General features: G+C 41.8%; 1 protein-coding gene across 2 annotated transcripts in view; it reads left to right on the forward strand.

The window, feature by feature from the left end:
• The window catches only part of cmip (c-Maf inducing protein), a 229,479-nt gene that overhangs the window by 202,671 nt on the left and 4,240 nt on the right, over nt 1-22,568 (forward strand). Inside the window, exons 14-19 of one of the 2 annotated variants that reach the window (XM_078544544.1) lie at nt 2,251-2,376; nt 5,770-5,886; nt 9,625-9,765; nt 10,745-10,792; nt 19,046-19,192; nt 21,791-21,896. In XM_078544544.1, coding sequence (XP_078400670.1) covers nt 2,251-2,376; nt 5,770-5,886; nt 9,625-9,765; nt 10,745-10,792; nt 19,046-19,192; nt 21,791-21,896 — 685 coding nt within the window. The remainder of the gene's footprint in view (nt 1-2,250; nt 2,377-5,769; nt 5,887-9,624; nt 9,766-10,744; nt 10,793-19,045; nt 19,193-21,790; nt 21,897-22,568) is intronic. The other variant, XM_078544545.1, reaches the window with a different exon arrangement.

Here is a 22,568-nt window from a genome sequence, read left to right on the forward strand (position 1 = left end):
TGACTGTAATTAAGGTTTATCACCCTACTAAGAAGGATATTAGTTTGAAATGGACATGCCCTAAGTTTTTGTGATGAGTTTAAACCGTATCTACGATATCAATACTGAAATGTCATGCTGTGCAATACACTTGCATGGGTAGCTAGACAGGGAGATATTGTTCTTGCACAGTTTACAGAGGACTGGAACAGCTTGGACAGCAACTTCTGGATTTTTACATTTAACCTTGCATCTGCACTCATTTCAAGTTATTGTTCAATTTGCTCATAAATAATAGGGATTGCTGTTAATCTCACCATTATCTTTGTAGTAAATTCTGGCCCTGTATCTTTTGAATGCCCTAAATCTAATCTCCGTCAGTGTTGAGTTTGCTGATTGGCATCAGATGTGCTATAATTTATTTTGATGTTGCTGGGCAATGGAGGGGAAAATAATTATTAGCCAAGCTTTCCATTCTTCATTCATTAAGTGGAGCCTAGCTTGGATGCAATGATTCCCCCAAAGCCACTGCCACAGTTACAGAACAGCTGAAAATTACGGCTAGCAATTGACCTTATATTTTGTCAGAATGACCATAAAGACAAGCTTTCATAGAATAGTTACCATTTGACATAGGTCTAGGAAATTAACTCCTGCCTTGAGGGTTGGTTTCGACATAGGGATCACTAGTTATCCAAGAAGTAGACCAGAATGAAAACACAGAACAAAAACAAAACTACAAATTGAGCTATTAACTTACAATAACAAATGACTGTTACATTGAATATTGTTGAGATGTGAGCCATGTCACGGTTTTTGACCTCTTAAGGTTTCCATGGGAAGAATTTTCCCCCCATTGGGGAGGGTGGGCGGGAGCGGGCGTGAACCCAATTGGCGCCCCCGATCGGGTCCGTGCCGCCATTTTACGTGTACGCTCCCTGTGTGGGCGGTGGCCGATTCCCTGAGTCGGGGCCTGCACTCTTTCACGAGAAAGAGCGCAAAATCTCCCTGAGGCACAGAGGCACCCCAGGGAGACCAGTTCAAGTTCAGAAAAATTTAATAAAGGGAAAAAAAATTTTTAAGGACATGTCCCCTCATGTGAAACTGTCACATAAGCTGGGACACGTCTATTAATTTTTTTCAAACATTTTAATTTAATTAATAAACCCTTCATGAAACCTCATCCCACCCTTGGATGAGGTTTCATGAAAAATGTGAGGGCCGCCTGGGCTCTTCGCCTGCTCACCAACCTTAAGGTTGGATGGGCAGCATTCCTAACAACTTTAATTTCTTTCTTAATGGCCTTAATAGGCCTTTGACAGTCGGCTGCGTGCCCGCTGAACTGACAACCTAAATGATGCGCAGTGACATCGGGACGCACGCCTGACGTCACCGCGCATCATTTTACGCGTTGGCGAGTAGGCCCCACCCCTGCTCGGCAACATGAAAATTCTGCTGCATGTTTTTGATTGATTCAGTTTGGGTAGACTAGTATCTTATTTCTTAATGCTTAAAAAGTCCTTGTGCACACAATGAGGTTGAGAAATTAGTCAGAAAATTAATCCTTTCTCCCGCCCCTGCAAAATTTTATGACAAACATAATCTGAGGGCAATACATAGGTGTGTGTGTGTGTGTGTGTGTGTGTACATGTGCATAATGTAGCACATTGTGACCTCTTTAAACTTATTTCATCACATTCACTCACTCGCTGACTTTTCCAAGACTGCATCATCCAATTCAGGGTCACGGGGAGTTGAAGCCTATCCCGACAGGCAATGGGCGCTAGGCAGGGTACATCCAGAACAGGACGCCACACACACACACACACACACACACACCACACACACACATCTGTGGACGGTGGGAGGAAACTGGAACACCCGGAGGAAACCCACGCAGACGCTGGGAGGACGTGCAAACTCCAAACAGGCAGTCACCTGAGGTCAGGATCGAACCCGGGTCCCTGGAGTTGTGAGGCAGCAGCGCTAACCACTGCGCCAGCGTGCTGCCCTTTCATCACATTCAGTGCTTATTTTAAAAAAAAGTTGAATTTAAATGAATTCGCTCATTTGCCCTCAAGTTCCAGCTTTAAGTCAGGCCCTGTACACAGAATGACTGATTCACTGATTGTGGAAACTTTAAATTGATCTGGAATTGAAAAGTAGATCACTGGATAAATAAAAGTCACCCAGTACCAGTCTAATATGGGTCACTGAGCATACTTTAAATATAGGACTTGACACTCAAGCTGATTAATTGTATTCTGGCAGGTCCATTCCTGTTTGTTGAGTGTTCGGGCTGGCAAAGATGGCTGGTTCCAGCTCTACAGTCCAGGAGGAGTAGCCTGCGATGATGATGGGGAGCTTTTTGCCAGTATGGTACGTGTTTGCAATAATGTGAGTTAATACCTTCTGTTTATGTTACAAATAGGCATAAGATAATACTTTGTTGATTAAACTGAGTTAAAGTTATACTTATTTATACAATATTTTGTGCAGTAAATGATCCACATCTTTAATCTCTATTGCTGGTATTCTGTTTCATCTATTGGAAATGAGTGATAGACAGTTCCATTTGTCATGATATTTTTGCTTCTAATAGTCCCATCGTGAGCAGATTAATTCTGTTCTCACAAGCACACAGTCTGAAAGGATTTGTTTCAGCTGGAAGTGAAACACTTTCCAAACGTATGGATTGCATAGGCTATACAGCATGGAAACAGGCCATTGGGTCCAACCAGCCTTTGCCAGTGTTTATGCTCCACTTAAATTTCCTCCCATCTTCCTTCATCTAAATTTATAATCTTAACCATCTATTCCTTTCTCTCTCATACGCATATCTAACTTCCCCTTAAATGCACCAAATTATTCACTTCATTCACTGCCCTGTGGTAGCAAGTTCCACATTCTCACCATTCCTTAGGTAAAAAAGTTTCTTCTGCATTCCCTATTGGATTTCTTGGTGACTGATATTGATGGCCTCTAGTTATGCTCTTCCCCACAAGAGGAAACGCTCACTCTGTGTCCACTTTATAATTTTAAATACCTCTATTAGATCATTCCTCAGCCTTCTTTTTTCAAGGGAGAAGAGACACAGCCTTTCATTACTTTCCTGATATATATCACCACACATGTTTGGCTGATGTCCTCGATTATATAAAGCTATGCCAGCAAGTTCAAATTCAAAATACGTGCTTAGAGCTCTGTAACAGCTGTATTCAATCTCTGATCAGTGCACTTCCTATGAGATTGTGAACAGGAAGGAAAGTTAGAATTTTCAGCAACGTATAAAGGTATACTGGTTTATTGCAGTCATATTCTGGGATGAGCTTAGCCTGTACTGTGGTTGACATCTCTAGCTAGATTTTGGCCGTTGAGTGACTGAGTAGCCAGAGGTTGTTGACCACCTGATCGTGCCATGGGGAGGCCCGGTGCATTTTAAGGGCCAGACCTCATTCATTGTTTCTGTGGGCACCCCGGGGTAGCTGATGATTCAATATCGGGCAGCCTAGAGACCCAGCCTGTTGATAGGTAGAGGGATGAGAGATGGACCTGTTCTTAGAGGGAAGGGGTAACCTGTGAGACAGAAACCTAGCTTCATTTTAAGTGGCCTGCAGGAACACTCATGTTCCTGCCCTCACAAAAAATAAGAACTTATTTTTAGCTCATTACTACTCTAAAATGGCTATTGGTTTCCTTTGTATATGATAGAAACCCAATTTGCATATTAAAGGGACCTACCACCTGAAACAGGTGGTCTCTTTGGCCACACAATGGTAGGACTCTTATAAGGTAGTAGTGGCCAAAGTGCTAACATAAATGCAGTGGTAAGCCACTTTTTGGGCCTCTAAGAGCCCTTTTACATCAGTCAAATTCTAACCCTGAGTGGGATCTGGCCAAGAACAACAGGTGTTTGCATTTATTTCATTATGAAGAGCTCCCAGTCAGGTTAGGATTCCAATTATGCCGACATTACATAGCAGCAGAACTTATGCTTCATATTTTATTACACCATGGCTCCCCTGCATGATCTCCACATGATGCTTACTATCATACCCACCGCTGCACTGTATCTGAAGACTGAACAACTGTATGCCATTGCATTGCAGCAGACTCGATAATACCTGAGCCCCCATGAGATTGAGCCCGACTTAATCAAATAATTTAATTATTCCCCAGGCTTTAGGCAGACAGCTGCCCCAAGTTGGTTTCTGTGCTAGGAGGTATTAAATTACCTGGATGATGCCTGATTTATAGCAGCCTATTGCAAATATCTGCCTTTAAGGCCAAGGCCCACACAAAGAATTAAGAGTGAGAAACATTAGTTGGCCTATAATTTGAGTAAATAACTCTACATTCTGGCATGCACTTTGTCCTCTAGCTAAAAATTCATAACAAATTCAAATCTGTAGCTATATTATACAAAGAAGCTTGAGAGACGGAAGCTCAGTGGATAAATGGGGCCATTGTCTTTGTTTTCGTAGGCAAGTTCCAGTGATGCTTTCACATAACGTCACTCATATCTGAACTTTACTTGAACCATTTAGAGTCTGCGATCAATCTCTGGCAGAACCAAGTGAGCCTGCTCAGGCTTCACTGCTGGAATTTTTGGAATAATCCTGATTAGGCCAGGTGAAGGAGATAGGGAAGGACACTGCTATATAATGTGATCTCCTCTCTTTCTACCCTGTGAGCAAGATTCAGTTAACACCATTCTAAGCTAGGGACAGGTTATACTGATCTCTTTCATCTTTGCATATAGCCAAGTTTGTTAGCTTGCAGATAGTGAGAGAACTCTGCACGTTGTAAATGGCTTTATTCAGCAAGAACATTAAAATTAAAATGCATTTTTTCAGGGAAGCATTTTCCTTTCTATTTAGGCTCCTTAACAGTAAGCACCACTGGTTGTTGGGCTGCTGCCAGTGCTAAGTAAATGCCACCAATGAACATTCTGGGCTGCTGCTCCTCAGCTTTTTCTCTTTCACTCCTGGGGTGGGGGCAGTGGGGTGGGGGAAGAGTTGGAGTAGTGGGATCCTGCGATGCTCTTGCCTTCCTTTGGGCCTCTTTGATGAGACCCTTCTGAGATTTAAAACTTGCCATATATGAGCAAGAAATGAAACCAGCAGCTTTTGTTGCATGATACACATTGGTGTGCCAGTGCATAGTGCTGCTAATTATCTCTAAATGACATGGCTGGAATTTAATGTGAGGGGCATTTAATCGGGAAAGGGGGTGGGGTGGGTGGAGGAGGGTGGAGGGTGGGGAACTCACCGCCTTCCTTATCTGCCCCAATCAAGTCTGAGGCCTGGGGTGGGAAAGCAAATGGTTGGCCTTCCCACTCTATCACCAAATGAGGCCCTTAAGTAGACTCTTAACGCCCACTTAAGGGCTTCTTCCCGCTGCTGCTGGTATTCACCCAGCAGCAGGCAGGGACTCGCCTTGTGGGAAGTCTGAAATGGCTTCAAGGGCGGTCCCTCATTGTCAGGGACTCGGTGCCTGATTGAGAGGCCTGGCATTGAGAAGAGGGGGCACTGAGCCATAACCCTGCCAACAGCTCTTGGTGGGCGGGATTTTCATCCTAGGGCCCTTGATGTCAGGGAAGGTCTGCCACTGCCCACATTGGCACTTAATGCAGCAGGACTTCCCGAAAGTCGGCAGCGCGGGGCTCTCGCAGGCTGTCTACCCATGGTGTCCTGTTGAAAACCGGAAAATGACCAGTATCAGTGTTTGTCTCTGTTGTAATATATCGCTTGTCATACATCTGCAGCCATTTATTGTTTTTCTCCTCAGGTGCACATTTTAATGGGTTCCTGCTATAAGACAAAGAAGTTCTTGTTATCGTTGGCTGAGAATAAGCTGGGGCCTTGTATGCTGTTGGCTTTGAGAGGAAATCAAACAATGGTAGAGGTGAGCCTCACACACACAAATGGATTATATAACCTCATGATTAATATACACTGCAACGCGCAGTTAGGATGCATGCATCGATATTTTGTTTCAGTTGTCACAGGCACTATTGCATTTTATACATATACGTTTGTTTCATAACATGGTTAGAATGAAAGGTAAACCTTTCATCCCCTATAAAGCTTCTCTTTGCTTTACCGCCAATGTAAATTATTTTGATGGGCCAGTGAAATCAACCAGCAGTAAACAGTCCCATAGAAGCTGGATTTGATTTACTTCACTTTTTATTCTCCTCGACATAGTCTTCATTGTCTTTTTTTTTGGAGAAAGCCAGAGAGTCTACCTTTAAGACATCTTCATGATCCAGCCTGGTGGGAACATCTTTAAACATTTCAGAAAGAGATGCACTCTACTCTCACAGCTGGTGTCCTCTGTTTCCAGGCCAGCTGGTGGATGGGGTTCCTCATGCCCAGACTTTGACATTCAAATGTGAATCTTGCGTTAAGAGTTGAGCTGTTGGTCCTCCCTAGAGTAGACACAATGTGAAGTTATATTGATGTCTGACTTGCAAAGAGTCAGGTATTAAATAGGGCCAAAATGTCTAGACAGTTTGTAGCTGGTAGTAACTAGAATAAGCATTCTTTTACTTTCTAACTTAATTTTATGGGAGTGCGAAAGGGACTTGTCTTTTTTACGTATTTTATGTCTGTATTTGAAGTAAAACTTTCTGGGCTGGAGAGATGTACTGCAGTGAACTAGCTCCCTTAACAACAGTGTTGTTTCTAAAGATCTATTTGTCAGTTAAATCTTACATTGACTTAGTGTGTTTGTTAGACAGTTTGGCAGTGAACAGATAACTGGAATCAAATGTGAAGCAACACATATTCAGAGGGAAATAATAGAAAATTCCTGCAGATTGCACGCAATTTTATTTTTAGGGCTCCAAAAAAAATATGGTGGTAACAACAGAATAGTTGCTCTGTTGAAATCCAAGCTGGGACAGTGTTGTACCCCAATGACTATCATTAAATACATTATAATCGTTAGCTGGCAGTGAATCAAAATGCTCTAATTCAGTCCAAGGGTTTCTGATGACATTCATAAACTGAACAAGTAAAGCTCAGCTTGCCCCAGCGACCAAATGACTGCAGTGAGTTCACTGCCAAGAGTTTGTTTTTGTGAATAATATGTACGGTCCCACATACTACAAAGGCCTGTTTAAAAGATGATCTGCTTACTGGTCAAGCAAGGGTAATATAATATAAAATGTGAACATGGGCCTCCTCATAAGCTGGTGTTTCAAGGGAGTGTCATTGAAAACTCCAATTCGTAGGGAAAGTTGGGCACACAGCTGACATTAGCAGTTGCTCTCATTATAATTGCTTGCTGTCAAATCCTATTTTAAAAAGTCTCTGCAGGCACCCATTAATAAACTTGGACTAGGAATTGGCTACATCTGATTGAAGTAGATGGAAGGACACTAAGAGTTACAGTGACAGCGGCCCTGAAGTTATATTAAGTAGTTTTTTTTTTTATTTACACTATATTTAAAATCTTCAGCCTAGTAAGTATGCTGTGGCATACTAGCATCTCTCTATTTGTCAGCGTTTATCCATCTTATAATAAAAATGTTACATTAATGTGCATTTCCAAATTATCAGGTCATACTTCTTTCCTATTTCATTATAGATAAGTTTATTCTGGGTTAATGTTTTGCAGATAATTGGCTCATGTACAAATTTAGTCCAAAACATCTATTTTTTTAAAAAGAGAGATAAAAAAAAGCATTTGCAAGTGAAGAGGAATAATTCCAGAGAATACCTTATTAATACAGAATGTCTGCCTTAAAAAAAACTTGGAAAATTATACTTAAAGTGAGAGAGAATTCCACAAATTTCATTCTGGGTTCTGACTTTCTGCCAGAAATTCTCTCCAACTAAATGTTAGGAAGAGTGAAGCCATTGTCTTTGGGCCCCACCACAAATTTCATTCCTTAGACACCGACTCCATCCTTCTCCCTGGCAGCTGTTTGAAGCCAAACAAGACAATTCACAACCTTGGTGTTGTATTTGACCCTGCAATGAACTTCTCACCATCTTTCCCTTCCATTGCCAGGACTGCCTATTCCTGAAACCTTTGGAACACCACCTGACTTCACCCCTGGCTCAGCTCTTCTGATGTTGAAATCCTCATCCATGCCTTTGTTACCCCTAGACTTGAAAGTACCAACATGCTATTGGCCAACCCCCCCACCCCCTCCATTAGCTTGACACCATCATCAAACTCTGTTGCCCATATCCTAATTCACACCAAGTCCTGCTAACCCATCATCCCTGTGTTCAATGGCTTACATTGGTGCCTGGTCCAGCAGTGCCTCTATTTTAAAATTTTCATACTTGCTTTCAAATCCCTCCATGGTCTTGTCCAGCCTTCCCTCTGTAATCTCCTCCAGCCCTACAACCCTCTGAAACCTCTGTGCTCCTCCAATTCTGGTCTTTTCAGCATTCCTGCTTTTAATTGCTCCTCCCATGGTAGCCATGCTTTCAGCTCTGGAATTCCCTCCCTAAACCTCTCAACTGCTCTAGCTCTCTCTCCTCCTTTAAGACGCTCCTTAAAGATTCTTTTTTGACCAAGCTTTTGGTCGCCCACCCCAACTTCTCACTATGTGGCACAGTGTTAAATTTTGGTTGATAACACTCCTCTGAGGCAACTTGGGACATTTTACTGCATCAAATATACTATATAAATGCAAGTTGTTGTTGTAGTAGAATTAAACTCTCACTGACTTTACTTTGCACGGCTCTCTGGCCTCCAGCTCACTTCACTTAACAATTAATCTTTGTGGCTTTAGTGGAATACAGCTCCACCTACGAATAATAGACCCTCTGTTACGCGGTTTAGCACTCCTGTCATCTGACATTCTTTGAGCATCACCATGGGGAATCAATTAGTAAATGAGCAGAAAAGTATGTCATTGATGACCTAATGGGAGGATGTGTTCAAATTCCCAAACATTTAGTGGTCAGAATGTGAGTGAAAGTTTAACTCGCGAGCATAAAACGAGGGGCAAACTTACCAAAATTGGCTGACGATTTTCCGTGTCTGATGTGCACCATCGAAGTTCAATGGCTGCCATATTAAATTGGGCAACTCTTGGTTATGAATGGCACCCACCTGAAACGAGCATTAAGTCCGATTTTCAGAAATATTCAGCTTGTATGTACCACGCGAGATTGGCCCATTTTATACTGGATCTTAAGCAGCCTTCGCAGGAATCCATAAAGGGACCGTTGGACAAAAGGCCCCAAAATGATGAGAACACTTGCTTTTTCTGGATTCGGAAGGAGCAGGAGTGTTTTTCCTACCTCCCACAGAAGAATTATTTGGGGCTGCTAATAGATTGGGGTCACCCCCCTCTCTGGATTGCCTCCTCCACCCCACCACTGAATGAGGCCTCAGTTTTCCTGCCTAATCGCCTCTAACAGCCTCAAGTACCACACTAAAGTGTCGGCCCAGTTCAGTCTAGATTATGCTATCTCGTCTCTGGAGTGGGGTTTAAATCCAGGGCCTTTTGGCTCGCAGGCAAGAGTGCCGCCACTGAACCAAGGCTGGCACCTTCAGGAAGCCACTGCGTATTTGGAGGACTGATGTACTTATGAAGATCCATTGTAAGATGGTACACTTTTTTGGTATAATATTTAAATTGAAAAAAATTCCTTCAATTTCCATAAACTCTAGATCCTGTGTTTGATGCTCGAGTACAACATCATCGACAACAATGACACACAGCTTCAAATTATCTCCACATTAGAAAGCACAGATGTTGGAAAGAAGATGTATGAACAGCTCTGTGACAGGCAAAGGGAACTAAAAGAGCTGGTAGGTTTTATTTAAGTTTCTATTTCATCCTTACATGGTACTCTCTATTTATGTTTATGATCCCCACTATCAAATCTTAACCTGAGCCATCAGGCAGATCGATTGCTGCTTTGTCTTTTCCCATTCTGCTCAGCAATTTTGTTGTTGGGAAGTGCCTAAAAATGCACTTGACTTGCTGCCCTTTATTTGGGGAAGTGTGTGGTCTCTTCCTACAACTTTGAGGGACTCTATTGACTATAATTCAATATTAAATTATGACTGAAAGGTCTGGAAGGCTGACTGATGTGGTGAATGGAAATGGTGCATCGGATTTAATCTTCTGAAGTTGTGGGGCCGAGCAGATGGAACTTTCCTCTGCGCCTGACATCGATACAACTGATGCCGAGGCTCCAACCCTAAAATGTCATTCTTTATCAGTGATGTTGCTAATCTTGATAGTGATGGTGTGTTATAGTTCACTGAGGAAGTCCAAGTTGCTGTGGCAACATGCACTTTTACATTCGTGCTGTATTCTGGAGCTATAGATAGCGATGGTAGAGACTCAACTTTCTTTCTGTCATATGGCTGACCAGGAATCTCTCCCGCTCCTACTGCCTACCATTAGCATGTGTTGGAAGGATTTGCAGGTTGACACTCAACCTGTTGGGCTGTATTACTCATGCATCTTCCTTGGCCATCAAATCCTGGAGTGGAACTTGAACCCGGAGCTTCTGGTCCAGAGACTGGGATGCTATCCACTGCACCACAAGACCTCCCCAACATTTGTTTAACCACACCGAAATTAAGTTCAGCTTTAAGTAAGTGCACTTTCAGTCTCTAATGTCAAGGGCAAAAGTTAGATACTGCAAATAGTGAGACAGAGTGAAGAAAATTTAACAGCGGAGTGTCTAAAATTCCTTTCATGTTCAAAAGAGTTAAAAGTTGTATCTGACAGGTTAAATGCCCCGCATTCATGTGAAATTCCTTATTTTTCTTGCAGCAAAGGAAGGGTGGACCCACACGACTAACACTGCCATCCAAATCCACAGTAAGTTGTGACTTAAGCTGACGTTTTTCCCCACATAATTATGTTTAGCCCAGTACCATCATACAGCCACGAGGAAGCCCTCCCTTATTCTGTTTTAGTAGCTTCCAGATTGGCGTTGACTGCAGTTTGCAACTTTCAGCTCTGAACTCACAAGGAGTCAATCACATAGGGGAGCTTTTTAATGTAGCTCGCCTGGTGGGGAAATGACAGGATCAGATCTGCCACCATGGAAAATAAAACTAGGCAGGGTGTAAAACAGCTGGCTGATACAATCCTGTCAGTGCCTTGCTGGGCAGATTAGATCGTGGGAGGTGGGTGGACTGGTATTGACACTGGACTAGTATTCCAGATGCCCAGTGGTCCCGGGTTCAAATCCCACCACGGCAGAGGGTGAAATTTGAATTCAATAAATTCTGGAATTAAAAGCCTAGTCATGCCCATGAAACCATTGTCAATTGTCGTAGAAACCCGTCTGATTCACTAGTGTCCTTTAGGGAAGGGAAATCTGGTTTGGCCTACATGTGACTCACAGCAATGTGTTTGAATCTTAAGTGCACACTGAAATGACAGTTCTTAAGGGCAGTAAGTGTGACCTAGCCAATGCCGCCCCCATCCCATGAATGAATAAAAAAGAATAAAATGGCACCCTTAAGAGCCTGAACTTTCCCCATTGAGCACTAGCATGCAGAAGATAACATAACAGTTCTTTTGTCACTCAGAAACTAAGAAAAAAGATATAATTTGCATCTATGTAGTACCTTCCAAGTCCTCAACATATCCCAGCACCTTACAGCCAATTAAGTACTTTTGGAATACAGACACTGATGCAATGTTAGAAACATGACAACAAATTTAAGCACAGCAACATGATAATGACAAGAAAACCTGTTTCAGTGATACAAAAGCAAAATACTGCAGATGCTGGAAATCTGAAATAAAAATACAGAAAATGCTGGAAATACTCAAAGGGTCTGGCAGCATCTGTGGAGAGGGAAACGGTTAGCGTTTCTGGTCATTGACCTTCCATCAAAATTTCTCCTGGAGTCAAGAACCCGATTTCGGACCCGTATGGGTGATCCACGCCTGCCCATATTGGCAACATGCCCGCTGGTACAACCTTCCAGGAGGCGGCCTCCTGAATCATCACCTCTGCGTTCGCCATCCTATTAAGGAGGCGGGTGGGCTCCCAAGGCTGCAGGCCCAATCAGAGGGTTTGCAGTGATGTCAGACTGGCATCAGGAGAGGTGGCGCTGCCAAGGAGGATAGCTGAGTGCACGAGCACCTCAATGTGGGCATGCCCTCAACTGCTTACATAGAGGTGATCGATTTAAATTGGGTCAGAAGGGAAAACCCTCTGATGGACCATTAACAGATGGAGCTGCAGCCTTTTGTTCCCACAGCCCCGTATTGGGGCATGGACCCTTGGGCTCTGATGACCTGTGACCTGCTGCTGGGAGGCTGCCTCATGGCGATGTTGGGGGGGTCAATCCAACATTGGTAAAATCCCAGTGCAAAATGTCCCCTAAGTGGGCCTTTAATTCCGCTAATCGGCTGCCCACCACACGGAGCGGACCCAGTTCCCAATTCACCCCTAGGAAAATTCCCCGGATACAGGAATGCATTGGGAAGGCATCCCGATGCAGCTCCCTCGCCACCCCCTACTTCTCAGCACCACCCCCCCATCTCCAAATCCACCTCCACAGGGCTGGGAAACTTCAGCCCATTAACCATGTTTCTGTCTCCAGACCAGCTGAATATTTCCAGCACTTTCTGTTTTTATTTCTGTATTGGTGATGGTGGTTAAGGGATAAATATTGGCTAGGAAGAACTCCCCTGCTCTTCACTTCTTATGCCTCCTTGAGAGGCCAGATGCCTAATCTGAAAAACAGCACCTCTGGCAGTTAAACACACCCTCAGTGCTGCTTTGAAGTGTTAGCCTAGGCTTTGTCCTCAAGTCTTTGGAGTGGAGTGGGACTTGAGACCACAACCTTCTGAATTAGGTGAGAGCGCTTCCACTGAGCTAAAACTAACACCTCAAAAAGGAGATTTGGAAAAAAAAACTACAGCAGATGGTAGTTAGATTGTGAAATTCTCTAACCAAAATACAATATTGAAGCAAAAAGCATACATTCTTTCAACATGTGGAGCTAGCAGCAGACTGGCAGTAGAGTGGATTGGTTGTGTAGAAATAAATGCTGGCCGGTTTCAATGTTGTAACATCCAATGATTTAATCCTAGTGCTTGGTAATTTGGAACGGGAGCCCCTGTCTAATGCTCCTCAATAATCTGGGGACAGCAAGATGAATTGTAGAATCCCCTTTGCTCACTGAGATTGACTAGTTCAGCATTGTTCAGAGATAGGCCTAGGAGCATCTTGGTCTATATGACTCAGCACATGTCATGTAGTATAATTGTGCATTGAGTCATCGGGGCTGACATATTTTGAGGTGGCTGCTCTAATTATCCTCTGCTGCCTATCTTTTTTTGTTTCTCTCTCTCTCAGCCATCCTCTTTGAAGCGTTTTTCCACAAAAACTAACCTAAAAAAAAAAATTGAAACTTCACGCCGCAGTTTATTTCCAAATCTTATGGAAAAACAAAAGTAAAATGACTGGGATGGCCTGAGGAAAGATACCCTTTGAGTCGTTGCATGGTGAATTGGACTGATGCATGCTGAGACATTCTCAACATTGCATAGGCTCACATTGTGGCATCTTAGAAATTGTAGGCACGGGTGTTGTTACCTCATCCCAGCTGACAGTTATGCATGTTAGAAGAATATTTATACAGGCATAGGCTTCTCGGGGAGGCTAAAATCTTGTTGTCAAAATGAGTCAATCAAGGCACATTAAGGCTCAAAAGCTAATTGCATAGGTAAATATAATGTTGTGAAATATGTATTTTTTTTATATTTCAAACCATTTTTTCACCTTATAAATTTTAGTCCCTGAGAGCAGACTGAAATTGTGGTTGTTGGTTTAGAGATGCACAGTATGTAATGTGTGTCTCTGCAAAGGGATTTATATTTGAATAATTTGCATCAGCTTCTGATTTATTTTTTGTTGGTAGATTTTCTTCGCAGTTCCCAGTTATATATCCCTGATTTGTTGCCTTTTTAGGAATGTGAAATTTAAGTCAGTGAGATGAAATTGCGGTGCAAAAAATTCCAAAGATACATAAAACTTTAAAGATAGAAGTGTGAACAAAATTGTGATCCTGGGTTTTATAAATATAGTACAGTACAAAACAGATGAAGTAACACTAAACCTATAGAGATCATTGGTTAGGTTACAGTTAGTATATTGTGTATGGTTTTGGACATCTTACTTTAAGATATCAATGTTAATTGTACATCAATTGAGTGTTTAATTGTGGTTTGCATCAACTGGGAATTCAGTGTGTTCTGTGTTCATTTGTAGAGGAGCAAACTGAAATTGTGGTTGTTGGTTTAGAGCTGCACAATATGTAATGTGTCTCTAAATAAAAGCTTGTAAGTGCATAAAGGCTGTGCTTCAGTTATATCCTCTTGTTGCCTGCCTATTTTAAGTTGTTACAATCAAGGCCGTGGAGATGGTACAGAAGAGATTGATTAAGCTGATGAGGGAGTTACTAGATAAACTGGGACCATTTTCATGCTATTAAGAAGAGTTCAAAATTATGAAGGGTTTTGGTAAGGATAAGGGTTTTTTTTTAAGCAGGCAACTGCAGAGAACAGAGAAATAACAGTTTTTGGCAGTACAAATTGGTTATGCTTACTAATGCCAGCTCTAACCTGGAGTCAATGAGCTTAATCAAAAATTGGCTATTTCCCCCCAATATTTGTGAGTTCATTTTTGAAAGAGTTTGAATCCTGTGGGCAGCATTAAACATGGACACATAGGCAATTACCATAAATTGCTTTTTACTCGTGCTTGCTTTTCTGCTAAAAATAGCAAAAGTGGAAATGTTGAGTAGATATTTGAAAGGATTTCTTAATTTTGATTTAATTGGAGTCAGCCGCACTTCGCGAAACTACAGATATTCAGCAATGAAGAGATAACTACAGCATTTTACCTTTTGATTTGATACCCAGTTAATCAATGTTTTTATATATTAAAATGAATGCACTCTACAAATTAGAAAGCTGCAGCAGAATTGACAGTAGCAAATAAGCACTATACTATCAGGCAGATCACCCTGACATTGAGGAAAGATGTTCAAGAAGATATAAATCCTCCTTGACTTTCTAAAGGTCATCAATTCTAAATATGTACAAGGCATGACTGGTTCCTGCAATGATTGCCATGTAAAAAGCTTTTGTGTTTATGCGGCTGGTCACACAATAGTTGAGCACTATCAATTGAATAAGTTTAAGAGGGCCACATTGAGGAATAAAATACGCATGGGGAGTGACATTCAATGTAATCTGCAGAACAAGTGTGAGAGTTATAGATTCACTGATGTAATTGCTGCATTTTTCATCCTTCTCCAATACACACTGCTCATCCTTACATGCCATTGATGGTTTTGATTTACCTACTAAATGCAATTTCAATTAGAGATCTGAATATATACATACACAGTAACAAAAGGAGGGCATTAACTGAACTGTACAGCCAGTGTGCCTGCAATCATTATGGTTGCAGGAAGTTACCTGAGTTACCAGCTGACTGTGGTGGGCAAGCAGCAAAGGTTTGAGGAATTAAGACCAGGGAAGTTTTAGTCTTCACTCCTCTCCTGAAAGCATGGGTATATGTTGAGTGACTCGTTTTGGTAGCTTACCCCAAGTGGCCAACTTTCATATGTGAACTTGAGCAATGACTTTTGACAGATTATTTGACTCTGGTGATGATTGCAGCTAAGCCTGGCGCTTTTCTCAGCTGATATCCACTTGGTAGAAGTGGTGAGTGGAGAACGATCAGAAGTGGGACTTCTGACTTACTGTTCACTCCCTAGCAATGGTTTTGTTATAGATTAGCTGATCTGAGCTCAGAGAGCAGTAGGGCCACTGTGATTGGACTCAGTGTCCAGTCACAGACATCCTATTTTCCCACCATCTGTGATTAACTAAGTCAGCACAGACTTAATCCACAGATAAAATCTGGGAGCTTCCAGGTTAGTATGCTCAGTACCACACTGAATCATATATTTGCTTAATAACCATCAAGAAAGTTTCTTAGAGTAAGATATTGTCATTATTTATTAATATTTCTTTCCATTTTTTAAAAACTATTTTTAATTGCATTTTGCTAAGTCACAATCTTGCCTATGTGTGCATGGGCACCAACAGATCAGTTGTGTCAGAATGACATACTTATGGTGTATTTTTAATCTAGACCTTACTTAAAGCTAGCTCCCAACTCAGCTCCAGTTTGAGGGTCTAATAGCTATCCTCTCATAAAATCGAGTGGATATTTTCGAAATTTTACTCTGGTTAACCATATGGACATTCACATAAACAGGAGAGTTTGTTGTTGAGCATTGAGGGAACTAGTGGTTATCCGCATTTACCAATGTTACAGCCCAGTGGTACCAAATGTCACCCAGCTTGGAAACAATGATGTGTCAACTTGTCCTACCCTAGTTATTCAATGGAATGTTCAAGAATAGGACTCTATAGATTGTGATTTATTTGTCTCATAAAACCTCTCCATTCAATTTTAAAAGAGTATACTAAAATCATAAGTGAATATTTTAATTTGTTTTAAATTCTTCATAATTTTAAAGAGTGCAGATATCTCAGAGGGTTGTGGGGCTGGAGGAGATTACAGAGAAAGGTAGGGGTGACCATGAGACCATGGAGGGATTTAAAAACATGGATGAGGATTTCAATGGAGTTTTACAATAGCAGTAACATACATTTATTTAACATCTTTAATGTAGTGAAACACTCCAAGATACTTCACAGGAGCATTACAAAACAAAATCTCGACACCAAGCTACATGAGGAGGTAGCAGGGATGATGACCAAACACATGGTCAAAGAGAGAGATTTTAAGGAGTGTCTTAAAGGTGAGAGATTTGGGGAGAGAGTTCCAAAGCATAGAGCCTTGACAGCTGAAGATAAGGCCATCAATGGTGGAACGATTAAAATCAGGGATGCTCAAAAATCCACAATTAGAGGAGCGCAGATATCTCAGAGGGTTGTGGGACTGGAGGAGATTGCAGAGATAGAGAGGGGCCAGGTAATGGTTAGATTTGAAAACAAGAATGAGAATTTTAAAACCTAGGGGTTATTTAACCAGAAGCCAATGAAAGTGAGTGAGCATAGGGGTGATGGGTGAACAGGGGTTAGGATGCACGACCTTAAGTTTACATAGGTTAGAGCATGAGTGCAGCAAGAAATGTGTTGGTAAATCCAAGTCTAAGGGGTAATAAAAGCATTGTTGAGGGTTTCAGCATTAAAATGAGCTGAGGCAGGGGTGGAGTCAGGCAATGTTATAGACAATCCTAATGAAAAGGTCAATTCATTTCATTACAGAATAGAAGAAATAGCTTTATTTTTATTTATATTCATGGGCAGGATCTTCCCACCTGTTGGGGGGGGGGAGGCGCTTGTGTGGGAATGGGCAGGTTCCCGATCGGCGCCCCTGGTCGGGGGTGCGCCACCATTCTACTTGGGTGGGCCAATTAAGGCCCGCCCAGCGTGACGTGCACCAGGAAGCGCTATCCGGTCCCTGTGCGGGCGGGGGGAATTCCCTGAGTCGGGAGTGCACTCTTTTGTGCGCGCGCGCGAAAGAGCGCACAGATCTCCCTGAGGCAAAGTGCTGCCTCAGGGAGATCGGCTCAGGTTTCAAACGCTGAATGAAGATGAGGAAAAAAAAAATTGTCTTGTCTCCTCATGTGACACTGTCACATGAGCTGGGACATGTCAATTTCCTTTACTTAGATATTTCATACAAATTTTAATATCCTCATGAAACCTCATCCTGCCCGTGGATGAGGTTTCATGTTTTTTCTGAAGGCTGCCTGGGCTCTTCGCCTGCCCACCAACCTGAAGGTTGGATGGGCAGGTCCATTGATCAGTTTAATTACTTTTTTAATGGCCATAATAGGCCATTGACAGTTCGGCAGGTGCAGAGCCGATTCGGCTGTGCGCCCGCTGAGCTGAAAATCTAAATGACGCGTGGTGACATCGCCCCCCTCTCGCCGACCAGAAGATGCAGCCCCATATGTGTCATTTGCACCAGTACTGGCAGCAGCTGAGCACTTGAATGTACCTTCTGCTCCCAAGATAGTTAAAGCTTCCCAGATGGGAATGTAGTTTGTACATGTGCAAAAGGATGAATACAAAAAGCTCTCTTGTTGCCGACGCAAGGGAAGATGGTATAAATCAGGCACTGCCAGGCTGGAATTGGCTCTGTAACTACTGTCTAAGTATAATCACAGCCTGAAATCCCTGTATCTGAGAAGAGGAATTCCTTGGTGTCAGCTTTGGTAGAACTCCTGCCTCTAAGTCAGAGGTTGCGGGGGGGGCGGGTATCCTCAGGCCAAAAGTTTGAGTACATATCTAGCTTGGCGCTCCAGTGTATACTGAGGGAATCTGAGATCCCATCTTTCAGATGAGACATTAAACCAAGGTGCCCTTGCACTTGCAGGTTGGCAGTATTCATAGACCATCAGGGAAGTTCTTCTGATGTCCTAGCCAATGTTAACACTACTAAAACAGATTATCTGGACATTTACCTCATTGCTGTTTGTGGGACCTTGTTGTTTCCATATTGGCTGTTGCAGTTACTTACAAACTTGACTACACTTCAAAAGAAAAAAGTATTTGATTGGCTGTGTTTGGGATGTCCTAAGGTTGCGAAGGTGCCATATAGATACAAGTCTTTTCCTTTCTCTGTTTTTTAATAGACTGTGCACTGGAGAACACCTTTGTGTAAATTTACATGTCAGCTCTTCTGGAAAAGGAAAACTTGAGCAATAATTCTACAATGATTATTTCATATTGGCTACCATTCATCAATGTGTGGATCAGTGCCACTCCAGATCCTGATACTCATAAAAGTCATTAGCAGCTGTGATTCGAGTTTCAGAATGAGAATCCCTGCTTTACAAGAGACTTCTCTTTATGTTTTGTGAATATCTGCAAGAGCTGAAAAAGAATTTAGTTCCTCCTCAAGTCCGTTTCGAGCAAAAGCCCAGATTAATTTAGCTGGGAGTGACTGTTGAAATCTAATTAGGAGCAAAACAAAATACATGTAGAAATGAACTTCTTTGACATATATGAACGTTATGACCATTAAAATGTTTCTCTGTGGTTTCTTTTTAGGATGCGGACCTAGCCAGACTTCTCAGCTCAGGATCTTTTGGAAATCTGGAAAATCTAAGCCTGGCCTTCACCAATGTAACGAGTGCCTGTGCAGAACAATTAATCAAACTGCCATCTCTTAAACAGCTAAACCTGTGGTCTACCCAGGTGAGCAGCTTGTTTTTTCTGATAATGATGGCTTCAATAAGGAACTGTATCTCCTAATTTGGAGATCATGTTGTAGAGTAGTACATGTTTCATTCATTACTTCTAACCATGGGACCCAGTAATATAGCAAGCTGGTTGCTCTTCACCTCTGTTCTTTTGAGGTCCAGTATTAATTAATGCTCAGATTCATTCAACATGCATCTATGTTAGAATCTATGAGCCACTTGAGAAGGAGAAGCAATTTTATTGGATTATGAATAGGCCACTAACCCTCTGGGATTGTAACGGATTTATAATTGATATGATGGACTTACCTACTGGTGTTGAGTTCCCACTCCCTCATTTTTCCCATGGCCTTCTGGAGGAGCTTCATGTGAGCCAGGTTAGCATCAGCACTACTCAGTATTGAACCTGATCCAGAGCCAGTGAGCTGCAATTGGGTGCCCATTTGGCACCAGCAGGTTGTTGATGACCCAGCAATGAACTGGGCCTTTGGCTGGCAGGATCATGTGGCTGTTTGGCATTGCTGTGCCAGTTGGGCGCCTAATAGTTAAAATGCACCCCACGACACAATGCTTCAATTTATCATTCGAACAAAGAGTTTATCTTTGCTGACTAAAAGTGTATTCCTAGTTTCAAACTTACAAGTTTTCCGTTAATTAGCTAGGCTGGCCAAAACGCAAAAATGTTTCAATTATCTCAAACAAGGCAAGTATTCAGAGCTGTCACTTTATTTTAGAATCCTTGGATTTCCTCGGCAACTTAGGGCGGGTTTGAGTTGTGACTCGATTTTGAATTAAAGCTTACAATAGTTTTAAACTAATTAGTTATTTTCAATTAAAAGCTGTCTGAATTAACAAAAGCAAAAGTGAAATACTTCAGAAGGAAGAATAGGCCTGAAGATGGAGAGATTGTGTACACTTATTGCTCTAGGTCTGGGTGTTGGTCCAACATGTCTTGTTTCAGTGGGTTGCTGGGGCAGTCCAAACAGTTTGAAATAATGTACTGAGCATGTATTGTTCTAAAACAGTAACATTATGTGCTGGACTGTAATCCTGATGCACGTTAATAGACTGTGGACCATGGTGTTTCCAGTGTCAGTAAACAGTGTCAGTAAACAGTCAGGCATAATGGCTATGATCATTGGTGCAACATCTGTCATTAAGGTCAGTTGGTAACAAGGTTACAAACATATACTCCTCACTGCTTATCCATCTTGATTTGCACTGCTTTATACAATAACTCATAATAGATACCCATATTCCACCCAACTGCAGAAGGGTTACTTGAATACTCTGTGAACAGTAGATAAAGGATGTGTAAAGGAAGCATTCTGTGAAAATATTGAAATGACGGAATCAGCTCTGGTTAACAGCACTGAAAAATGATTTCCCATGAGCAGAAGATCAAAATAAAAATGACAAAAATCTTGCTCGAGCATACTGTGATAACTGTGTCATCCAAGAGAAATATAGGGAACAGTCCGTGACTTGAAAAAAACGTTTAAATTAAAAAAAAATTTCAGTAATTTTTAGCTTTTAGTAATTTAGTGTTAAATACTCTGCCTCTACACTTCTGGCAGATGATAGGAATACATGTTGCAAAATAGTGCACTCTCAGCCTGTAGTCTTACAATAATTGAAATTAATGGATGGAAAATTATGGGAAGGGGGTGCACAATTTTGCAATATGTGCTCACAGCCTGTGCTAGTAGTGCAGGAGCAGAATTTCCAACCCATAATTTTTAAATTGTGCTTGCTAAAGCCCTAACTCAATTGCTCAGTACCACCTAGTGCTCAAAAAAAAAATTCTTTCGAGTTATCAACAGTCACAGATTGCAACTCTTTTGAGTACAATCACAGTTCTTGGTTTCTGGGAGTGGGACATGAACCCACAACCTTCTGATTCAAAGGCGAGGGTGCTATGGACTGAGCCACAGCTGACACCTCCCACCTAGTGCTCAAGTGCCAGCTGCTGCTAATCTTTTGAATTGACCAGGAGCACACTAATCACCAATCAGGACTCAGAGAAATGCTAACCCTATGTGTCATTAAGATGACATATCCAAAATGCTCGATCTGCAGCACTGGGGAAAGATGGCATGCTACCTCTCAATTAATTGTAAGCAAATATTTTTATGGGGGAATAATGGAGAAGAGTTAGGACATGTCAATTCTTTGAAATATCGTATTTCACACATCTAATGTCTGTTTGGCAAACACAGTGCCACAATTCAGACCCATTTTTAAAGAAACAAGAGCAGAAAATGCTGGAAACGCTCAGCAGGTCCAACAGCATCTGTGGAGAGAAAAAAAAAGGTTAATATTTCGAGTCCTTATGACCCTTCTTCAGTCGAGTCCTTAGGGCCATTCTTCCATTTTTAAGGAATATATATTGGAGAAGGGATTTAATACCTTGACAGCAATGGAGTAAATTTTTTAAATGTCTCTATACTCCTCACGTAACTCTAAAGAGAAGAGCTGTGTGTTAAAGGAAATTCTAAAGAAGTTGAATCAGCAGTCTATGTACTAACATTTGATGTGGTCAGGCTGTTGTTGTGAAGTGGTTTTGTTTACTGAGCTTGTTTCTCCTTTGCAGTTTGGTGATGCAGGGTTGCGGGTTCTTTCGGAACATCTCACGTCACTGCAAGTTCTGAACCTTTGTGAAACACCAGTCACTGACGCGGGCCTCTTGGCACTTAGCTGTAAGTATAGTGTGCTGTCCCGCCAATATTATCCTCAACCTCAGAATGGAAATCCAAAGTCTTTGTCAAACCGATCAATTGATAGGTTTCAAATTAAAACGTAAGGAAAAGTTCAAGTACCCTAGTGATATGAACATACAAAGCTGCGTGAAGATACATGAAAGCATGCCTTACATCACTCCCTGGCACTGCAGTCACTATTTCATTTTGTACTCGTGAAAAAAATTGGGAGGTTTTTTTTAAAAAGAGATTGAGTGGTGATCACTTGTGTAAGCTGCAACAAGCATCCCATGAGTATAATGTAAACGGTCTATCGTTCACTACTGTGGAACCTGATTATATACAGTGAAAACATTATAGAACAAACAGTCGTTTGTTAGTACAAAACTTGAGTAAATCTGAAACTAACAGGATGCTGCCATCAAGCCAAAAAGATGTTCTGCCTGTCTCACAAATGAGTAATGTGGTATACGAATTTCAGTGCCAGTGTGATGTTAGTTATGTAGGCCGTACATCTCAAAAACTGGCGGATCATATCAAACAGCATGTCCCTTCTGTTATTTATAACAGGCAAGTGTTACGATCCCAACTGAGGTTTCCCCCCGGGCAAGCTTGATCCAAGAGTGGAACCCGACTTGATTGATCATAACTTTTATTTGTTGGTTTAGATAC

This window comes from Cetorhinus maximus, chromosome 6 (genome assembly GCF_964194155.1).
Source record: "Cetorhinus maximus chromosome 6, sCetMax3.hap1.1, whole genome shotgun sequence".
Taxonomy (NCBI): domain Eukaryota; kingdom Metazoa; phylum Chordata; class Chondrichthyes; order Lamniformes; family Cetorhinidae; genus Cetorhinus; species Cetorhinus maximus.